The sequence below is a fragment of the Micropterus dolomieu genome, linkage group LG14, assembly GCF_021292245.1.
Source record: "Micropterus dolomieu isolate WLL.071019.BEF.003 ecotype Adirondacks linkage group LG14, ASM2129224v1, whole genome shotgun sequence".
Classification (NCBI taxonomy): domain Eukaryota; kingdom Metazoa; phylum Chordata; class Actinopteri; order Centrarchiformes; family Centrarchidae; genus Micropterus; species Micropterus dolomieu.
Window position 1 is genome coordinate 17,116,276 of NC_060163.1, and position 24,056 is coordinate 17,140,331.

General features: G+C 39.5%; 1 protein-coding gene across 10 annotated transcripts in view; it reads right to left on the reverse strand.

The window, feature by feature from the left end:
- Positions 1-563: 563 nt before the first annotated feature.
- Positions 564-24,056, reverse strand: part of pald1a (phosphatase domain containing paladin 1a) — a 61,136-nt gene continuing 37,643 nt past the window's right edge. For all 10 annotated transcript variants that reach the window (XM_046068990.1, XM_046068999.1, XM_046068995.1 and 7 more), the window contains 2 exons: positions 14,807-14,962; positions 564-2,976 (listed from right to left, as the gene is read on the reverse strand). In XM_046068990.1, the coding sequence (XP_045924946.1) occupies positions 2,827-2,976; positions 14,807-14,962 (306 nt within the window). In that variant the 3' untranslated portion in view covers positions 564-2,826. The remainder of the gene's footprint in view (positions 2,977-14,806; positions 14,963-24,056) is intronic.

Here is a 24,056-nt window from a genome sequence, read left to right on the forward strand (position 1 = left end):
TCCGTGCTCCCAAAGATAAGCCTGCTATGCACTTACAAGACGGGAAGTGATCTGGGATATCAGCCTTTCAAAGCAGGCCAGCAAAGCCAAGTGAGCTTCACTGATGTACCGGCTTTTAATCCCCACACAGCTGTCCATTCTTGAGAGTGACCATATTTATTTTTAATTAAGACTTTACCTGTCCACATCAAAAGGCAACTCAGATTAGTCTTTTGATCTGCCTAAGCTCTTTATTACTCTATATGGAATATGTTAAGATTTCAGCCCAACAATGAATCATCTGTTTTGTGTAAATGTATGCTGCTCCACGCTCATAACCTGCTCTGCTCTCCGAGGTTGGAACTGACACAAGACAAAGAGGCCGTCCGGATATACGAGTGGGTTCTTAGCGGTGCGTATCTAGAGCAAAAGATTATGCCGAGATAAGAAAGAAAAAGACAGGAAGCCGACAGAAGGAAGAGACAATTATTTGGCTCTGTCACACAGCGTTGTTTTATTGAAAATCCTCCCACACTTAAATCCAAATCCTTGATGGATCAGAAATGATACCAAAAACAGACAGACACTGTTAAATCTATTTATTTTAGCCCCCAAAAATATAATAAATGGCACATACAGTGAATAAAGGGTTAACCATTGGCTCTATGATGACTGCCTGTTTAAAAAAAACATTTAAAAAAACCCATAAAATTAAGAGCATAGCCTTACTAAGATGCTAGGGTGTTATTACAACCTGCACATGTGTGTGTATGTATGTTCTTGTGTTAAGAAGTCACATGAAGATGTGTTTGTAATCAATTCTCCTCAAAAGTAAAAAAAAAAAAAAAAAAGCTATTTCAATTTCATTATCAATCATCACAATCTTTTTGCTCAGTTAGTCTGAATCTATTATATACAGTGCAAATGTTCTGATACATTGACAAAAGAAAAAAACATTAACGACAGGCATCTGGTAGAAATATATCTTTCTGGTTTAAAGGCAGGATTCATTGTTTTTAAAGCACACTGAGCTACAAGTTACTTTAAAACTAAAAGACATATTAGCAAATGAAAGAATAATAAAATTAAACAAAAAGTGTTATTCTTGAAGAAATATTGTACAGTAAAAGTTAACGTAGGCACACTAAACAATAATTGGCATGTGTTTAACAAATCAATGATCTAATTGTTGCCCTGATTTGCCGACAACACAGTTATTGTCCAGAACAGCAAAATATGCAGCTTTTGTCTCCTTCCACTGATGCCACCAACATGAGCTGCAGTTGTTAAAGGGTATATTTATCCTTCATCAATTGATACCAAGTGTTCTTTTTAACCCAAGTTACACCAAGTATTTGCAAGCCTGGCTGTTTCCAACCATAAATGTTATAGTCACATGTATAATTTAATTCCTGCTGATGGACTGGTGACAGAAATGGTAACTGTTTACTGGCAGGGGCCGTAAAGTCTGTGAGAGCCGAGCTGATTAAAGGGGAACTTTTTTACACATCAAAGTCTGTTTACAGGTGTTGGGGGAGTACTGCTGCACATGTGAAGAAAAAGGTGTTTAAAGCATTTTGTGGCTCCACAGTGTGCTAGGTGAAGTCTGATAAAGTGATGTCGCTTGAGTTAGCCTAGGATGGGGGTGAAGACTACAAGTTTGAAAGAGTAGAGAAAATCTGGGGGAAGTGTGGAGTTAGAAAGAAGTGAGCTTACCAGATCTCTGTAGCTGCTCCTCATCTCTGCTGGAAGCTAGCAGCTTGAGGCTACATTAGCTGCTACTAGGATAACAAACAAAAACCTCAGACTAAACTGTATATGGCTGAGTTGCATTGTGGGTAATGCAGTTCCCAAGTTTTGAAAAGGAAGAAGTATATGCATAATAAAAAGATGATATCTTTAGTTCTTCACATCACATTAAAGAAGGGATGTTACCATTTCATGGGACTTAAAAGGAATCTCAGGGAAATGTATACATTTACAATTCTTAAGCATCATTGCTCCAATGTTTACAAATACATACATTTACAGCTTTAGAGTAAAATCAAACTAACATACAAAATCCTGACATGCTGTAATGTTAGTACCTGTACCATGGCATGTAAGTAAATCTAAAAAAGAAATGGGTACAACAGATGGACATTTTACTGCCATTATACTGTAGCAAAAGAAACTTAACGGGAACTTGCTCAACACTCCCCTAAAAAAAAAAAAAAACACTGATGAGAGTTAGAAAACTCAAGGAAACATCAACAATTAAATAACAGCAGCTTTCATATGTACACAGGGAATCTTCTCAAAAATGTAAAACCACAAGTTGAACAAAAGCACAGCCACAGATGACAGCTGTGCTGAAAAGAAAAAGACAGGGCTCAAGAAAAATATCAGGTCACACAGCAAACAGCAAGCACTTGTGACACAGACCCCAAATTGCTGTCTGACAACACAGTGGAATTTGCTTCTCTCCTCCATAACAACATTTAACTCTTGTCTTGTTCCAACAGAAGTTTTAAAAAGCTATCTCATCTTCAAAAGCGAGAACTCATAAAGAAAGAATAAAAAAACAATAAAAAAAATATTAGTACATTAACACTATGTTCTACCATTGATTAAACAAGGCAAAGGCACAAATATCAACTTCTAATATAGGAGCAACATTCTGCTAAGAATCAACATCGAAACACCTACAAAATGTTAACATCGCAAGTGAGTTTGAAAAAAAGCACAAACAATAGATGAAGTGAAGATATGGATAATACAAGGGTGAATATAGAAGGCATAACAATGTCAATGTCTTTTATTCTGAAAAGCACAGTACTGTCATGGTGCATTCACAGTGATCATCTCTTAGATGAACTCCCCCCGGAAAGGAAGTGACTGAATGTTTTGCTGTTGCCAGCGGCAGCGCAGCCTGGCCAGTGGCGTGTCCCTCGGGTTTTCAAACTCAGAGAAGCCCAGCTGGTTGAGGATGTCATAAACTCCGGCTCTGGCAGCCACCTACCACAGAAACACACAAAATGTTAATGAACAGGCAGCACAGCCAGCCAGGCATTTTTTGTCCGCCATGACCGCACAAACGTTTTGACTGCCACTTTTTTCTGAGTTACAGCATGTTATCTGATGGTTTCCTACATGTGTAGCTGTTAAATTGGAACAATAGGTATCAACTGTGGGTTTGGAAACAACAGGAAGTGGTAGAAGTAGTATTCAGATCCTACGCTTAAGTAAAAATATCAACACCACAATGTAAGTAAAATCCCCAGAATAAAAAGTTTACTTAAAGGGGCACTCTGCTGATTTTACACATCGATTTGTTTACTTCTCACAATAAGTACTATTCAGGGTTATCTCAGCTCAGGTTTAGATACTTAACATTTATAACAAAAAGCTTGCGTTACAAACTTGGGGTGTGGAGTTTAAAAAATATTAACATTTGCCAAGCAGGCAGAGTTCAATGGAAGATTATTTTGAGTTGTATTGCGGGAACTGCAGGATCTAGTGTTTGGGTGCTTGACCTATACTTGAGACTAAAAGTCAGGATATGTCGGGCTCTGCTGCTTCAGTTTTGATCCTTTATTCGTTAATCTCTCTCCAAACTGTTTCAAAGTGAAATATTCATTTGCAGGAGTACCCCTTTAAGAAATTTGCATAAATATTATCAGTGAAACACTGCGTATCAAAAGTAAATGTACTCATTATTAGGACTTCAACAAACAAAAAATATCAGAAAACAGTGGAAAATGCCCAAAGAAATACAATGACATTAAACAATATTTACAAGATCCTCCCCTATTTATTTTGATGTAAAATGTTTACCACTGAAGTAAAAATGAACAGAAAATTTAAAACATATTGTACTTATGAACAGTAATGTGACAGCCTTGGAACAACACCATGGATACAGTATATGTTTTTGGCCTTTTTCTCAGTCTTGAGTCATTACTCAATGAGGAAAGAGAGGAACACAGCAAGATTTCCCTCGAGACAGCGTTTAGTGTTCGTGTTAAGCAGCAGGTCACACTGACTCATGGTCTGCTGTGGCTGTCAAACACCATGGGACTGATGGGAAGCGCCATGGACAACCAGAAACATCTGGCCATAAAGCCAAACAATACTAACAAATACAAACAAACACGGCAGGCACTGACTTCCCTGCAAAAACTTTAAAGATTAAATACCCCATTAGAAGTGCCACAGCTTGCCCAGTTTACTCTGCAGGAGAAGCTTTAAATCTGTGATGTTCAGCCACTACAACTGATGAAAAAGCATGAGACTAAAAAGTGTATCGCTGGAAAGTCAATCTCTAGCAGCTTACACTCCAAGCTTGGAATCGAAACAGGACATGGCTGAACCACCAGCTGTTAGCGAGTTTGTAAGTGGAGGTTACTTGGCCTAAAATGCTAGAACAATGTAAGCTTTACCTCTTCTCCTGAGGCAGTCAAGACATCGGCCAATGTATAATTGAGAAGAATGTGCATGAAAGATGTTTAAACATAAGGATAAATAAGGGCATCGTTTGTGGATGTATGCTTTTTAACTATACAAAACTGAAGCACATGACTGGCTGTGAGGTAATCCTGTATGAAGTGCTGCTCGGGATACTTTTTTTTATTAAAAATGCACTGTAAGGTCGAATGCCAAGGAGGACATAATGGAACAATGAACAGGAATAATAGTATCAAGATATCCCTTTCTCTAAGAATGATTATAGCTTAGCTGGCCAGCTTTGTGCAGAAATAAACATAAGGCACCGCAAAGTGTGGTCTAGATTACCTACTTGCTGACCATGCAAAATCAAATCTTACAATAGATATCATGTAACGCTAAAACTCTTGCTTTGTAGAGTCGACACTGGTTCAAACTTAAAAACCTTTCCTCAGTCCTGTGAGCAGTCTTACTATGAAGAACATGATCATGCAGCTTCTATTGTCTCAATTCAGCTTTTCATGGCAAATACATGCACTGATAGACCTTTCAGTACAACTCTGTTTGCGTCTGATGTGTGCCTGGACAGCTGCCAGACTGAGCTCTATGTGTGGGCGCAAATGAGCAGCCGAATCATTACTCAGTGGATAGGACTCCCAGGAGAAACTCTGGATTTGTGCTGTTAACCTGACTCATCTACTCCACAGCCCAGCTGTGGAGTAGATGAGTCAGGTTAAGTATTGATGAGTGAAAAATCTCAAAGAAAAGTCTGTCTGAAAAGTCATGTTAGAGAGCCACTTCTGCGCAAGATTTACTGATTTTCTGTAAACCGTAAAACGTTTTCTGGTAAAATGTTTTGAACACACTGACCATCTGGAACAACAATGAAGATGATTATGCTGCAGAAAGAGTTTTCAGAAGTTTGAATTGATGTTTTGATGTTTTGTTCGAGCCAGTAAATTCTTGACCTACTTGCCTGACTGGGCCAGTGGCAAAAAAGGTTAATGTTGGACCCTTTGTGTACACCTGCACAGTAACATTACTCAGACAACCAGCCAACTATCTTAGCCATCATGTGAGCAATCCCCACCTGCACATTTTAACAAGGATCTTTAATAGGAGTGATCTTAATATTTATTGCTTATTTCTTTTATTTTCAATTTAACTTCAATTTAAATTTTGCTTCACTTTCAAACGCAGAATCTTGGGACACCCCTGGCACTTTATCATGGCTGCCCAGGGTGCTGATGTGGTGGAAATAACCGCTAAAGACAAATGCATAAGATGTGGAAATGCAGCAAATCATTACATCTGCACTACGTAAAACAAAGTGAAAAACAAATAAAAAAAGATCTAATCTTTGGGAGTAATTTGCTGCATCTTGCCTCCTTAATTGCACTCCATTTGTAAAAATGACCTTGAAGTTGTTGGTGTGTGGTAACAAGCTTTCTGGGTGACACTAAGCAGAGCTGTCAGAGAGATGTCTTTCATGCTGCTCTGAAGAGATCACAAACGCCAATACTCATTAGGCGGCTGGAGCTACAGAGGAGGAGCAGGGCAGCAAAGAGGCGCTGGTCTTTCCCACAGTCGGCTATCTCAAAGGCTGCACATACTGTGCCGGTGCAGGGGGACAGGGAGGCCTCTGTGCCACACATCTAAACAGCTGGAGTGACTGATAGGGTACCTCTCCTGCAGGCATCCATGGTATGCACTGTACACAAGTCCTGCCATTGTGTAAAGGGCCACGTTTTGGATTAGCAAACATGGATTTCAATTCCAGTAAATCCTCTGATGTTTCTGCTCGGATCTCACTACATGGGTCACGAGGCCACATGGGTTAATGAATAGGGACAATATTTGTCTAATGTGCACACAATGTGGGAATAAGCGCAATTTACCTTTTACCGTGCCGGTACTTTTCAAATACATGAAAGTGTTATATTTATGTTCAACAGTCCGAATGAACAGAAGCAACAAGACCAAATGGGTCAGAGGCTCCATATCAGTTGGCACAGGCTGCTGCCCTGCATGTATGGGAACACCGTGCTCCTGCTTTTAGCCACTGTAGAGATCAAATTAGTCCACGTCCACATGTATACACCCAGTGCAGGATGCAGGACAGACTTTACACTGGTTGTGTAACTGTGGCTTCAAATGCATGACCAGTGATGGCGATGACCCCTGACCACCGCCTCTGGCATCGTCGTTTGTCATTAATGATCCTGCCACGGTCACTGCTGATAGATTGTGCCTTCGGGTGGGTTGGGACGCTGCCAGATTCTGCTGCAACTGGGCCAGTAAACACATCACAATGCTGATGATGGTGCGGGCAAACTGTATCATGCATGTCACAAGACTTTCCTGCACCATATTTGAGTTTGACTTTTTTTTTTTTTTTTTTTTTTGAAGAACCTGGAAAGCCTTTCTAGTCTTCCGACCACTCAAAGCTTGAGATTCACATCCCTGCATTCTCACTTTCGGTACAGAGTGAACAGCGAGATGTGCATCAAATGAAATGAATGTCTGCATGCGTCTGCAGCTGATATCTTCGTTGACCTCTCTGCGAGGCTTTCATGGGCTATGAAATCAATCAGAATAAATATCTCTTGAAGATGACACCTAATCCTAGTCCTAATGCCGAGTGATTCCGAGAGTTGGTTGCCACAGCAACTGTCTCACCTCACAGAGTCTGAATGGTTCAAATGAATTTCGACCTTTGGCAGGTACAGTGGGACACTTTTTCTCTAGAAAGTAATTCATTTTATTTTAACCCTTTGAAAGCCTTCATTAGTATTTTTGCTTAATGTGAAAATATTGTCATTTCTTGGAGTACTTTCAGATGCTTCATATCCCGACAATGTGTACAACCTAAGCCAAAAGGTTATGTAAGTCAATAAATCCTAATAATTTTTAGACATATTAAAACAGCGCCATAAATATGTTTAGTCATCAAATATTACTATACTATATTACAACACACAGAATATATTGATCCAATAATTCTGAATGTAGAAACATGAACAAATATTTCTCAATATTTCTTGTTTTTGATATGAGTGCAAAGACATTTTGACTGAGTTTAATCTGCAATAGTAAAACTTCCCTATGCCTACATTTTTGTTTAGTGTGATCTAATTTCCTCGATTTCCTTGTCAGGTTCCTACTCTGTCCTCTCTGTAGGTTCCACAGGCTCCGAGGCTAAGTTCACAGAGATGCCTGAAGAGCGCCAGATCTCAGGTATTTCTTTACCAGCAACGCAGCAGCATCGAAGGACAGTCCCCTACCAGTGACTGATTTGTCCTTTCATGTGTATATGTTGGAAATCCACAATGTAGCCATTTGAGTCCGGTAAAACAAATGTTTTATGCCCCACTTTTTCTGCTTTGTTATGATGTTTTTTCTTAGCCCAATATAAGCAAGGATGGTAGACAGCCTTGCAAGCCATTCGCAAATGAATGGCAGAAGTGCATCCTCCTCAGGGTTACTCAGAAGTATATTCCAAGATATAAGAGGTCTCTGGACATGACCTTGTGAGAAAAAGGCATGTGGAAGATGCTTTTACACATTGTCAGACTGAGGACACACATGTAAAACCCCATGTATTTGCACAGTTCTTCAGATGTAGTCCACATAATTATTTTTTATCATCTTTGTGTGTCTCGTTTGAATAGTTTTCCTGTCAAAAAAACAGCTCCATTAGGCTTGTGGCTGCACACCGGGGTTCGTTTTGGGGAGGAACCTGGGGAGTGGCTAAGGCAGACCATCTGTCATCCACCCATGTGCAGGGGGGCAGAGTGCTGAGGAATCCTGGCGATGACTCCTATGACCATTCCCCTGAGCACTGCTTCGAATCCTGTAGCCACAACTCCTGCAGCCACGGTCGCAAGGCCGGCATTCATCATAATCATCAAAATTATTTAAAAAATATACACTAGTTAGGACACAAACAACTCTTGAAAATGTGTAATTGATCAGGTGTATAACCTGACACGGATCAATGCCTTCAACAAAATGGTCTTCATCCTCACTGAAGGAGGAGTCCAGAACGGAGGAAAGGGCTTCTTCTTTGTCACCGCCCGTGAACAAAAGACAACTGCTGGCTGAGTATATTTTCTTCGCCATCAAGACAAAAAAAGACGTTTTTGTGGTCTGTAATACCCCGACAAAAACAATGCTCAAGAACTACTGAGGGAGGTCCATTTTAAAATGGTTAATAGTATGTTTGGCAACATCTTATGCACTTCCCAGAAATCTCCTGGATTAGATGTGCTGGTCTTTATTGTCCCTGTGGGGCAATTTGGTTTGCAAACATTAGTCAACACAACCAATGCACAACCAAAAAATAAATAAATAAATACATAAATAAACAATTGGTGTCATCATAATAAAGTCGCAATGAGCTAAAAAAGCACTAAGAGTCCATCAGTCCTTTGTTAAAGTTTTTATGCAATAGCAATTAGGCCTACAGTTTGTTTAAGAAACCAACAGCTGAGGAAACAAACAATAGATCAGCTTTTCACTATACTGTCACTCGAACTGTCAAGGTGATGAATTTATTTAGATTCAGTCCAAACAAACCACTGCCACTGGAAATGAATATAAATTGAAATATGAAAACACACAGGAGAATAGGTATTACTGGATAACCTTCCCTGCATGTAGTTTTAAATTTTAGCAGTGTGCACTTCTGCTATGTTCATCCTGACGTCCCCTCTCTGTGACTATCTGCATGCATATATCGATTATGCTGTCAGGTGTCCTGTCATCAAGGAAATTGGATTTAATTCATGTAGCAGCTCCATCAACAGTGAGCCCAGAAGTTGGATAGTAATGAGATTTTGATGAGTTTTTCCACAGGAGTTTCAGCCTGCAGTGAACGAGCACCCCCAGCAGGTTTAAAGCACATCAATACTGCAGCTGATGATGGAAATGTGATCCTTAGTTGCAGCGAGAACCAGGCCTCTATTTCCCCTGTTCCCCAGTATAATTGATGTATAGTGTAATGTCAATTTCTGCAGCACTAATTCCATCAGTTCGCGTTTCATGTCAGGCTTTCCACTTAGCCTTTTCAACATTTAACGATGTTAAACGTAGAGTGAGTAGCATTTGTCGGTTGCTGTTTGCAAACACACCATTCAAAGTTGGCCCCTCCTCCCCAGCTCAACAAGCGAGCGAGAGAACGAGGGAGCGAGAGCAGCTATGGTCAAGCGAGCTAGAGATTGAATGACAAGAGGGAGCTGCAAAACCGAGAAATTAAAATAGCAATATAACAAACAAAAATGCCCACACCTCTGCATTATGCGTTTATGCTTGCCATGCAACTTGCTATTATTTGAATACCAGCTCTTATTTGACAATTTACTGTAGATTAGCATCACATAAATATTAATTTTGTTTGCCTTTTCAGAAAGGAAACAGTGCTTTGATGCATGTATAGTCTAATGCTCTCAGGCCTGAAACAGCATGAACTTTTCAGAGATTCAGAAGATTTCCCTCTGCTTCTTTGAAGAACATGGCTCATTTGATATACTGGGGTGCCATCAGAATTATGTGCAGTTGATGGATGGCTGTGATTTCCCAGCCTGGTCCCCTGTTTTCCTCCAGACCTTCCCAGTGGCCATGGATGTGAGTGGAAACTGCACTGGCACATCTGAAGGACAGGCTGGGTCATTCAGCTCAGACATGGCCCCAGGTGTTCCAGAAGACACAGGACAATTGACCAATTCTAAGTGCCGCCCATTTCCCCTCTGTATTCCAATAAAAGTTGAGCAAGCTTGGTAGCCGGAAGAACCTTGGTCAAATTTCCCTTTTCCTGTACATAGATATGCTATATGCTAGGCTCGTCAGTGTTGAAAAGAAAAACACATTTTGAAAATGGTTAAAAGCTGTTGCTGGGGGACATCTTAAGTTAGCTAATTTCATTTGCCTCTATCCTCATTGACAGGTCGCCGCAATAGCAACAATAACAAAAGGTAACCACGCCCTAAAACAGACCCTGCTTTATAGTCTTTAAATGAGACTATAATTTACAAAATGAACATCATCAGAATCAGAAGAATCAGAAGGAGCGTTATTGCCAAGTAGTGTTTTACACATACGAGGAATTTGCTGTGGTGATAAGGTGCTACACGTAGACAAACATACAGTCAACATAAACAAATGTAGAAATATATAAATATGGAATGGAAGAACAACGTTGCAGATATATACATGAGCATTATTCTATTCTGGGTCCTGCTGGGTCATCATGCTGTATTGAAGAAGTCTTGAAACTAGTGTTTGAGACCATAAACTCATTAGGAAAGTTATAAGTAGGGTCGTATTGTCTTAGACTTCAATGCAATCTGACTTCTTTTATGGTAATCTACTAAATGTATTGTATAATTTGCTATTAAAATGAGGTCTTTACCTAGAGCAAAAGTCTGTACTAACATTAACTTTACAGTCTGTACCTCTGTGTGTATATTGTGTAGGCTGCTCCCCCATACCACCCCTATCCCTTTCTCCCTCTTTATGTCTCTCTCTCTCTCTCTCTCTCACCCCCAACCGGTCGAGGCAGATGGCCGCCCCCACCCTGAGTCATGGTTCTGCTCGAGGTTTCTGCCTCTTAAAAGTAAGTTTTTCCTTTCCTCTGTCGCCTAATACTTGCTCATGGAATTGTTGGGTTTCTGTAAATAATATCATGGTATGGTCTACACCTACTCTTTTATGAAAAGTGCTATGAGTTAACTGCTGTTGTGATTTGGTGCTATATAAATAAAACTGAACTGAATCAAAGCAGCTCAGAGGTGAGGGGTTAGGATTTTTCAGCAGTTACAGCAGTTGGCTGCACATGAAAATACTGCACAAGCACAATTTAGAATTCGAAGTACTTTCATCAGTACATCTCAACTAAAATTCCTATCAAGTGAATGACTTTTGTGAGCTGCTTTCCGGCAGTGACTGACTAATGACCTGAATATTTCCCGTTCCTCCATTTGTCTTTGTCTCATTAAGTGCCAGGTCAGAGCACACTTCATTCAGATTCAGCAGAAACAAAATAAAAGTCACCTACACCAACTGTGTTTTAGTCTAAATAAACCTGTTACATTCTGGCCCGACACACCGTCGCTGCCTCTCTGATGCCTTCCTCTCACTCCTCTCCTGCTTGACGCTTCTCCTGGACCCGTCGTGTCTCCGTCGTCACCCCTGCAGTCAGAGTCCTGGTCAGAGCCACTGTAAATCACCTTGCTACTGTATTCCCTGTCATCTAAACTCTAAAAAAAACATATCTTCATTTGAATGCAGAATCTATAGGCAAGGGACAAGATTTCGTTATCGGAAGCTTTCTGGTTTCCAATCAAATCTGAAAGGACACTGGTCGCATTCAGGTAAACAGTCCGTGTGGAGAGTAAAAGAGGCGTAACACTTTGGCTGAAATACACTCTCGGAACCCACCGTCTATTGTCTGAGGACCATTTCAATTTTTATCAGTCTTGGGGATTAGCTTTTTAAAATGTGTGTACATTCAAAACGTTGGAAAACAGTTGTTGATGGGTTCTGAGATTGCTAATCGAACTGTTAACACAGAAGAGGAAGTCTTGGCCCGGATATCCATTATATGAATATCCACTGTCTACATCGGAAGCCCCTATACATTGGCCATTACCCCCAGAGGCTAAATTGTCTCAGATGATATCTGAAGGATTCTGAGAGTGCCAAACTGGCCTCCGTTGGTCTTGGAGGCTGTGTTCGGTCCGATCAGGCCATAAATTCAACAGGTGGACAGAAGTCTCAACCAGATAAGACTGCTGGAGTTTTTGCTCGAAAGAAGGCAATTTTTGTTGGAAGGAAGGAAGAACAAAAGAAAAACAGAAAGGAATACCAGCAAAAACAAAAGGCTACCTAGATGTGTGTTTTCTGTTACCTTTTACAGCAGAGCGTTCTTGTTCCTTGTGTGCACGTCTGTATTTTCTCATGGCATAACTGGGCCATTAGAGTCACTCTGATGCACCACATATATTTGCTATTCATAACAGGAAGAATATGTCCAGATTGACTGCGCATATTTCTGTGACAATTGTTTATACAGCTATTGTTTCTGTCTATTTTGAAATTCCACGTTTTATCTTTGAGTTTATTCCACCTCAATAAGGACAAAGAAGGAAGAGATTTTCATTCAGTGATTTTCAAACATTCCAGGCTCTTGGCCGTGTGCCGTCTGCTCACAAATAAGAACAGAAAATGGCTGCGAAGTTACCGAATCCAAATCATGACTAAGGATTGCCTGTTTGCTTTCAGCATAGGTTTTAGACATTCCACTCAAACATAAAAACAAAAAAATGCCATCATTCGGCCTAAAAAAATACATATTGTAAAGTTGCTGCCTATGCTTACTCTATGGTGTAAAAATAAAAAAAGATTTAATTGGTTTCGCTGAGCCTCAGTGCTAAAACTGGGAAAACAAGAAGACAGCTAACATCTTTTAATTAATACCAAATGCATAGAAATGTAAATCAAACCATATCATGCAGATGTATCATTTGTTTACATTTTAAACCCACACTGTGTGTGTTTTGTCAATCTGCCAAACTGCTTATTTTTTTACTACCATGTGAGTTTAAAATATTGCAACATATATTTTAATTGCAGTGTATTTGTGTGTGTTTGGTAACACTTAAGATTTCTCATTTATTTGGAATGCACATAAATTCTCAACTTTACTGTAGGGGCGCAGCTGGCCAAACGATTAATGTAACAACAAAAACACAGAGCCGAGACATTATGAAGTTCAGTGTGTGAAGAACCAGGCCACAAAAGAACCAGAACCAGCTTGTAAATTCCTGGAGGAAAATGCAAATGAAACTCTGGTAACCAGTTCACAATGTGCACAAATTGAGTGCTGAAGAAAAAAGCCATCCCTCATTCTGCTGTTTAAGTTTATCTTCAACCAAGATATTGGCACATGAAACCGTAGGTAATTAAAGATTTGTTTCCCTGCCGCAATCTTAAAGAAACCACAATAACCAGCAAATAGTAAACATGTAGAGCAGCAAATGACAATGTGCAAATGAGTCTGAAAGGCCACCAACAGGTTGCACTTCTCTAGTGTCTGAAAGCAATGCTTCACTTATTCAATACAGTACCAGATTCCAATGTGCTCAGCTTGCACGGCAATTTTTCTAAGGACTCATTACCTGCAACATTAACTTGACATTTCCATCTGATGGAGCTTTGTGCAAATTTATTTAGTGGTTTAAAAGAACACACATTAATTCTGTTTTCTTGTAGTTGACTTGTCCTCAGTTATTAATCTTATTCCTTGTCGTTTGTTTTATTTAGATCAGTGTCACAAAAAGTATATACATATCTATATATACATATATATACATATCTATATCTCTCTCGATCGATAGATAAGTGCTTGGCAACGATTAAAAATGGCTGTGTGATGTGCTATTTTGAGGGTACAGCAAATTTACACTGTTAAACAAGCTGTACACTCACTAATTTATATTGTAGCAAAGTGTCATTTCTTCAGTGTTGTCTCATGAAAAGATGTAATCAAATATTTACAAAAATGTTAGGGGTGTACTTACTTTTGTGAGATACTGTACACACATACACACACACGTACATATATACACACACACACACACACACACACACTAGAGTTACTTTCAGACTAAACTAAACAAAATATATTCGTCAACGACCTTTTTTTCCGTGACCAAAACGAACTATAACATGCAACATGCAATATTGTTGACAAAACGTAATGACTGAAATGTAATTCATAAAATAAATACGTTAATAAAATCTCTCTTACTTTTTGTCAATATAATGCGCAGAAAAAATATTACAGGCCATATTTTCTCCCTCTAGATTTTCACTTGAACAGTGTTTATTCAACGGTATTTTTTTCTTCCTGTGCTTTGAATGCTGGCCGACCGGGGCGACGCCTGGTACGCGAGGAAAATGTAAGTTAATGTCTCCTTTATAAAATTGAGAACAAAGTTAACATTCAAATTTGACAAAACATTTTATCTATATGTGAGATGAGTGAAATAAAGACTAAAATGATAAATATCTAAATATCTCTATTTTGGTTAGAGCAGAGTGACCAAAATGCTAATCAAAATTATACTAATGAGTTAGAAAAGACTTAAATGATGGTTAATAACTAAAACTAGACTAAAATACTTTTGATTTTCTTTTGACAGACTAAAATACCTGGACTTTTAGTCAACTAAAATTTTTATCCAGTGGACTAAATATGACAAAAACTAACAAGGACATTTGACACATGACAAAATTACAATAATACACACACACACACACACACAAATTGCATATGTATATAAATATCAAAGCGAGATAGAATAGAGAAGAAAACTGTATACATGGGGCAGAGATCCTGTACCTGTTCCATCCAGACAGTAAAGGAGCGCTGCCAGGAGTTTTTCTTCTCTAGATGCAGGTATGTGTTGAAGAGGATGAGGTAAATGTAGCGCTCCAGGTACTGCAGGCTCCACAGCAGCAGCTGCTGACTCTCTTTCTCCGTCTTACCACTTTTTATCTATGAAAAGAGGTAAAAAAAAAAAACATAGAAGCTCTATTGGTATATCAAATGCGCACAACAAACACGTTCTTTCCCCTTAAAGCATTACTTAGTATGAAACGCTAGGCAAGTTGTCTTTCTTGTACTGGAGCTAGTTCAGTGTGTCTAATTTCCTCCTGCATGTAGGCTGTTTGCATAATGTTGGTCGTTCTTGAAATTTAACCTGCCTGGATAGAGGTACAGTGGTTAAATGTCTAGTACATGTGTTTGTTTTTGCTCTCACTTATTTGAAGTTGAAAGCACTCAGAGAACGAGACTTTCGCCAAAGCTACACAACCATCATTATATCTAACAATCTAAATATAACTGGAATAACAGAAAGTGTTTTGAAAATGTTAATAGCATTAAAAAAAGACACTGATAGACTAAATCAAGGGGGACGATGGCCACATTTGTTAAATTTAATTTGAGTGCAGTAATTAACAAAAAAATCACAGAAATGTAATTACTGGGTCCAAGCCAAAAACAATAGGGCATTCACCAAATCTCACTGGCATCTGTTGATCCTGCTAATTAACAAACATACAAACTGGTCCATACAACAACGAAACAAAAGGTATGACACATACAATTCAGTATTAACCAAATTCACCTTGAAATAAACACAATGCACCCATAACATTTACATGTCACACTGTATAACCCGATTAATCACTCTTATTTTTCACTCTTTTTTAAAATTTTTCAATATGTAAGAATTGGCGAACATGTCGAATTCCGACTTCAAACGAATAAGAGGCAGCGGATCACTAGAGTAAACGCTAACTGATGCTAACTGTAGCTGCTGTTAGCTAGTTAGCTCAGTTAGTCAGACAGTTAGCGGTCCTATCAGCTGACTGACCGGACTGGGAGCTTGGAGCTGGGCAGGGAATGCTAGCGGGGAGCGGCGCAAGAATGAGCACCAGAACCGGAGCTAGGCGAGCAGGCAAGGGAACCGGGCTTGGCAGACTCCCAGTGTACACTGTCAGACCTGCACCGAACACATCCTCCTAGACTGAGGCCAGTTTGACTACAGAGAATACAGTCCTGAGGTGTTTTACACTGGCTCCGACCAGACCTCCAAGGTCAACCAAGACACGGTGGATTCAGGGATCAGTCAGTGGCCACCTCTGGAGGCTTGTATGACCTATATGTGGTTGGACTACAGTGACTCACTATTGCATTTCGAGGCACAAGTGGTATTACGAGACAGGACAGGCCGAGGCTAGCTGATTAGCATGTTCATTTAGTAGATATCTGCAACACAATAGAAGTCTTTTACAAAGTCACAACTGTGGTTTCTTCACATTCTGTTGATAATTTTAGTAAATTTTTTTAAGTTATAAATTCTTACAAAATATCATACATTGACAGTCAGCAGTCGGTCGAGGACAAGTAGTGAACTAGACAACCCATGATAACAGCCGTGTTTCAGCATATGTAACATCCTCATTCCTGTACTGTGTTTCTCCTATATCCCCTCAACCACCTCCCTGCCAGCATGAACATTATTTTCGCTTAGGGCCAACATAATATTGTTTATCTTAGTCTCCCTTAGGCCACCGGCTCCACCAACACAGGGTCTATGTCCTCTAACAGTAGCAAATGCATATTGTGAGTCACACACTAAAAGCTCTGACTAATCCATTAAAATATACAAAAATGCACCAAGACAGAAAAAGAAGAAGCTCTTAGTTAACAACTCATGTTCTCACTCTCTTATATATTTTAATGTAATAGGTTCCCATTGTTCTAATGCCCAAAGCAGTAGAAACATGGGACTGCAAACACCCCACAGAAAGACTCGAAAAGGTGCGAGAGACCAAACATTTCTCATCTTTGCATGCTTCACATAATTTACCCAAAAGAGTGCTGAGCTGTCACATCACATTAAGCCTGACGATGAAGGGGCAGAGTGTTGCGCTTTCCACACACCCACCACAATGAGATTTAAAATGCAGGACTTGGGAAACACTCATTTATTTTTATAAAACAATATAACAGAGCTAAGTGAATAAAAATGAAACGATAAGATGGTTAATATGAACACAATCTGTGAACAAAAAAAGTACAAAAAAAGTAATCTGTGTGAATCTTATGCGTCAAGTTCAACTTTGGTGAAGATAGCGAAATGAATATTCACCGACAACGTTGACCACTATGAAGTCATCCGGTGCTGACCTTTGAGGGAACAGAGAGATTCCAAATGCAGAATAGCTAGCGTAGCGTATTAGCTGTGTAGCACTTTTAAATAACCCTCATCTGTCTGTCGCAGTATAAAATGCTCCACAAGAGCGTTGTTTTAAGAGAGACAGTCGATGGTTTTGTATGTCTTTTGAATAGTGTGTGAACATATTATCGTCAGCAACCAAGCTAACGAGCGCGCTGATGGCCAGCTAGGTTTCTTTCCCTGTTGAATTTTAGACCACTTGGGGGCAAAAACACTACAAATAAAACTCTTGACACGCAGGGCTTATACCTTCAAAGTTTTAACGGCTAATGCGTTGCCACACAATCTCTTATTTACACATTCAGAGACAAAAAAGCAACATTATTATTCATAGGAGTTATGTTTCTGCACCTGATCTAGAAATCACACAATGAATTACATCTGTCCTGCTCATTCATGCCTATACTTACCTTGTAACAGATAACAGAAACATCCAAAAGGTCAGCTTTGAAAGACCTTCTAATACCTGATCACAGTTATCTGACCAACGAGGCAAAGTAAAGCACTTGAGTCTAAGCAACTTCAAGCTGTATGCGACATTGCTGATAAAGAAAAAAATAACAACAAAGAACTTGCTCCACAGGCATTATATCGCATTCTTTTATCTCTTCTCCCCCTTTATCTGCTAAAGAAAATCCCACTGGCAGACAGCGGTTTTGACATTTGGAAGGAGTTCAGTTTGTAAGCCATCTACCAAAACCGCTACCTAATGTAGAATGCCAAACACAGTTCACACTAAATAAATCCAAGTTTTGTGGCATAAGCCTATGGTCAGAAACACTAGAACAGTGCAATTATCCAAAGTATGGAGATGCTCCTATAATATTGTCAAGAGACAAGATAATAGTACTCTCTTCAACTAGACTATTTCACTGTCTTCAGGAGTGAGAGGATGCCAATCTTAAACACATGATTCATAAATCATTAAAAAACCCATGTGAAATGTCAGTACAAATACAAATTAGATACAAACATTAAAATGTTGCTTATGTAACCTAGCAAAGCAGAGCTGCAACAACAAAGCCAGCAATAACACATGCCACTTCTCACAAAGTAAGGTTCTTAATTCGGTCAATTATAGGGCTGTGAGCAGCACTGAGGAACATGCAGACAGGCTTTCCTCAATGTGGCGAGTTGGTGTCAAGATGTTTTTCCCTTTTTTACCCTCCTTTTTTCTGATTGTCGAGAGCCTTAAGCACTTCCAGGCATCAAGTGAAAAGGTCTGCCATCCAGCTGTGTGGGGTTAAGAGAAAGTAGCATGCAGGGTTGAGGTGTAGTATAGGCTCAATGAGCTGTGGGCAGACCTTCAGAACTTTTGTTGCAGGAGATTGTTGTTGAGCGCCTTGACTGTTTACTGTGTTTCTGATGGATTAAACAGTTATCTGCTCACAGTCTGCAGCATATCAGGGAAGCATATTAAAGACAATAAGTTTACAAAGTAGGTGGGCTAGGGTAATTTGAAATGTGCATAGCGCACCATAATACCGTCATTCCAGAGCTGAATGACGCAACAGAGAGAGGGGGGAAATGAGTGGGGTTTCCTGTCCATTCCCAAACAGCTGTGGTTGGATCCTAGTTTTCCAAGCATCTGCAGCAGAGCGGAGGAGAAACTACACTTAGGCAAACAAGGGATGTGCTGTCTGTTGTCTATCAACTCTCCCAGGACACAGAGGAAGAGAGAAAGCACTCGCGCACCCTTTCGCACACTTTCTCTAATCTAAACATCGACAGTGTCAGAGCAGGTGAACGCTGGTGAACCCAAACACCCTGTGCACCCTGCTACCCCAGGGGGCTTTCAGCATTTCATCTCTTAGCCTCTTAATCCACAGTGACAAAGCCCGGCAGCTATCTGCACAAGCCACGGCCAAACACAGAGCTCATAACACACATACTGTACACACAGCAACACACACACTGCTCATATCAGTTTAGAAAAAAATTACATAATCCACACCTCTATATGATCAACACCTCTACAAACTGCAGAACTCTAGTTCTGTGGCTGCCATCTGTCTACATCAACTGACCTATATATGTGGTTGAGCGGCCTCTCAGAAATTTCAGAAAACAATGCTGGGGATGTGATGAAGAAATAGTAAATTTCTTCCATTCAGTGAAAAAGAGACAGCCTTGAAAGCTCTGGATTTGCATGGATTACATTTTTTAAATTCTGGCACAACCATATACTATGCTGATAATCATATCCACTTCTCAGCATGTTGTTTTGACAAGCTGAAAAAGTCTAAAAAACTATGCATTACTTGCTATATTGTGATGGAAAACCGAAATTCCATCTAATTCTAAAGTGGAAAAATTTCAGAATGTTTTAAAGGGTAAAGAAGAAAACTTTCTGGTGAGTTGGCGAAACAGAAGAGAGGAAACAAAGTGAGAACTACAGCATCCTCTCATCTCGCCTGGCTTTTCAGAACAAAGGAGCTGACTGGTCAGTCCCCATTCGCTATCAAAGGTGAAACCCATAATTCAATCAGACTCTGAGGTGTGATGATGGATGTCCTCAGCTCTGCTCGGGTCCTGAGTGAGTAAGGAGGCTGGCCAAACACAGACCACATACCATTGTTGAGAGAGTCCAGGAATGCTGGTTGGATGAGCTGACCTCTAAGCGAGGACAATGTGAAGAGATGTGGTTAAGAAAAAGTGGAGGCCCAGTATGTTCCCACTAATGAGAGCAGTGACAGCTTTCTGTTAAATGCGTGGAAAACTACTTCTGCTCAAGACAAGCACGCGTTGATTTTTAAAATTTTTATCATGGACATGTACAACCCAAGCATACTCCGCTCAACTCTTCATTAAACTAAGGAATTACTAATGACTCCTTTGAGCTATCTAAAGCATTTACAGAATGTGAAGTCAGAACCTGCAAAGTTACTGTAAAAACACAACGACAATATGCACACTTAACACAAATAAAACTTAAGGTGATTAGATGTGATGTATATCAAGTTGCAGATCAGAGGACATAACCGGTTCGGTGAAATTCACATGTGAATCCATATAAAAGGAATAGTATGACATTGTGGAAAATATATTTATTTTTTCGGGCTGTTACCGAGAATTGGATAACAAGATTAATACCGCTCTCATATATCTGTGTAATATGAAGCCGGAGCCATCTCATTTGTTTATCCGTACAAAAACCAAATCATTGTGGTTCAACAGGGAGCAATGTGCTGGACATTTTCTTAGCTGAGAGCAGTGCCTTCCTGGAGTATCAATTAAACAAACGAGATACAACATGTTTATTTGTGTTCTTTGGAGGTAGTGGTAGGCTAGGTTTTTTCCCCCTTTTGCCAGGCTTTATGCAAAGCTAATCGCCTTCTGGCTTCAAATTCACATTTAGAGCACAGACATGAGTGGTATTGATCTTCTCATATACTGTAACTGTTTTTAAGTAAGTAGTGAGAGAAAAAAAAGGAGAGAGAAGCGAAAAAAGAGGGCCTGAAATATAGAGATGGTTACTCCACTGCGACTGGACGAGAAGGTGTGTATGGTAACTCTTCTCTTAAGCGTTTCTGTCAGCTGCTTGTGGCGCAGCTCCGTGCTGCTTTTTGTGAACGGGAAGTCAGAGTATCATCTGTAAGATTTCAACTCTGGAAAATGGACAATCTCTTACATGATATTATTGAGGAAAAATGTCTCTCTTTTGAAAGCGTTAATTTCTCTGAGGAATACACAGTGAATGCCTTTCTCTCGCAGTTTTTACACATTCACAAGGGGGATATTCCGCATTTTATCAGAGGTGCTGAAGTTAAACTGTGTGGATTTGTGGTGAGATTTCTGCCTGATCACAGGTGTTACATACATAGATGTATTAAAGATAAACAGCACCAACTTATGAGAGATACCGCCGGACCCGTGCCCATGTCTTGTGTAAACAGGGATGCTGCATGTCATAAGGTTTGGCATAAAAGGTTTCCACATGTTGAGCAGTCCAACAGGGGTTAACAGGTTAATCTGAAAATCTCAGCTTGTTGTAAAAACTGCACCCCAATCCCTGTCCCTCCAGATACGTTTACAGACTGACAGTTGATCGCTAGCTAGCCCTATTTGATTTGGTGAAATTACAAATTTTTGTTCACCAGGGTGTTTGAGGCCACTACCAATTTTTGTCTCTCTGACAGTGAATCTCAGAAGCTGTGTTTTTCATGCGTCAAGTGTTGATAGCACTGACACTTCATAGGCCAGTTAGTCCTTTGGTCTTCTACCTCTCAGACTAAAAAGGAAATAACAAAAACATCAGACGGTTTGAAAATTATTTGCAATTATTGGACAAGTCAGCCTTTGCTTCCCCCTGATATTTCTCTGGAATGCCTAAATCAGCTGTTATATCATCCATTGAAATGTCTGTGAAGATTCCCAGTGATCCAGATCATGGTTATCCAAGGAGGGTTAAATCAAGGGCAACTGAACTTGACACATGACAATCCCAACGACAGTCGTTCACACTTGGCCTCAGGTTACTCTAGTGACCACAACAACTGTCGTTAGAACAGCCATGAGCACTAACATGTTTATATTATTGACACTTTATTAGAGTTTTCTCCACTCGTTCCTCTTTACTTTCTAATATCGGAAGATTTCTGAGCTGTGCTGGGAGTCAATAGGACATTGTTTAATGTAAATTCATAATCAGTTTTTTTTTTTTAATCAGTAAAAGAGAAACCTTACAGATTTTCCACCAACTATACACTTAACATAAACTATTTATTTTATAAGCTCTCATTTATATCTCTTTGTTCTAGTTCTTGTTCTAGTCATTTAAATGTACCATACTGATACTTAATAAAAATTATTATGTATCTATAAAGAAAGTAACATAGGACTATGGGGTTGAGCACCACAATTTAATTTCTGAATGGTGGCAAAGTGTTGAAGGTCGACCTTTCTGTGAGCTTGTGTGGGTAAGGACTCAACTGAGAAGTGCACATTATGGAGACAGTCCATCTGCTTGACATATGGTGCCAATTACCAGCTGATGGGGTTGCCGAGGTAAAAAGGCCAATCCATACTGGTCCTTCCCACCCACGTTTGCACAAGCAGCCATTCATCAGGCTCTGCAAGAACACCTCCCACCCAAATCCTTAACCAAACCCCAACCTGTCTAGAATGGACAGGCAGCCTACACATGGCTCCTTGACTCAATGTACAGATAACTCAAAGTCAAGTATACACGCTGATTTTCAGGTAGGTTCATTACAAATCAGGGCACAGCTGCAATTTCACTACTTTTCATCCCGGCTTATTTTTTGTTGCCAAAACTCACAGATTAAGAGTTTATATGAATGACATTGGGACAATGTAAAATATATTTAATTGCTTGAAGATAAAACTCTACTGTTAGTTCCTCTCTGACTCATCTTGACTAAGATGTATTACTCTGGCCTTTCCTCTGCCACCACCAGGTTAGAATATGACTCAAAAATGGCTAATGCTCTGTACAATTCCCAATGCTGTTAAGCATTTGTATGTTTAACAGGTATTAGATCTTAAAAAGGTGTCCAGTAGAGTTTTCTTTTATGCAAACAAAAATTGTGTTTACATTCACTGTTAGTCACCAAAACTCATTATGTGTATTCCTTGAGTTCAAAACAAAACATGAATATAGTTCCTTCCTCATTCAAAACATTTGTAATACCAAAATTTCCAAAATTTTAAATATTGTTTACACACATGTTAACGAACTTGATGTCTTCTTCTCTGCCACCCGTAGATCGGTGGAATAGCGCAAAACCATTGACAGGGCTTTGTATTATGTCACTTGCATTAGACACATTTTAGCCTGTTGGAATGCTAATAAGCTAAAATTACCATGTTTGGATTAGACAAAGGAAACTGAAAGACAAATTTTAAACTTTGTTTATTTCAGAGATAGGCAATATTGAATAAATCCTTCAATAATTTGCCTACACAAATTGTCATATGTACAATTGAATTAAGAATGTGTGTCCCCGATTGCACACAAATCTGTTGGTACACTGAAATTACTTCATTCATTTTCTCAAATGTGTAAAGATCTAGCCTGAGCTGAAAATTTTATTATTTCCCATTCCTGTTCTGAACATAAAAAGAATGATTCATTCATCCCCGCATTTTGGAAACTGTCACATAATAATATGAAGCTACGTAACTTACATCTGGGTAATAACATTCATTACCGCTCACCCCTTTTACCAGCCTCTAAAACTTCCTGTCGTCTTCAGAAAGATCAAAAGACATGCTGGCGCCTACAGACAGGCGGTCAAAATCCCCTCGGCTTTCATGCAACTTAAAATTGGTTCGTTTTCAGCATTTTGCTACTATAGACGATAATTCAAATAATTTAGTTTCTTCCAAAGATATTAATATAATGGTATAATTTCCGCTCTCTTGCGAATGCCATAGAAGATTGGTGCTATAATATACACTATAGTAGGCCAGCATGAAAAATTTAATTTTACTCTACATTAGGCGTCAACTCTCCAAATCTGCTGGCCATTATTTAGGTTGCACTAGCTAGTAATGTGAAGAGGCAAAACATTGTTTACCCATCAGCTCTTAAATAATGAAGGTGTTATCGCCCAATGTTATTATAAACTTGCATCACTGAATCTTAGCTCTCTTTGCTAACTCTCCACCTTCTTTTTACAAGTGAAAGCTCATCACTCTTCTGATGCTGTCCTTGTGTATAAAACTCTGTTACATTTCAATGTTGCTTCTGTTAATGTCTGTGTGAAGCTGTCCAACTTTGACAGGTGAAATATATTATTTTTATAAATACTATAATTAGTGTTATTAAAAGCTTTGGCATCCTAGTGTGTCCACCCCCCCCCCCCCCCCCCCCCCCCC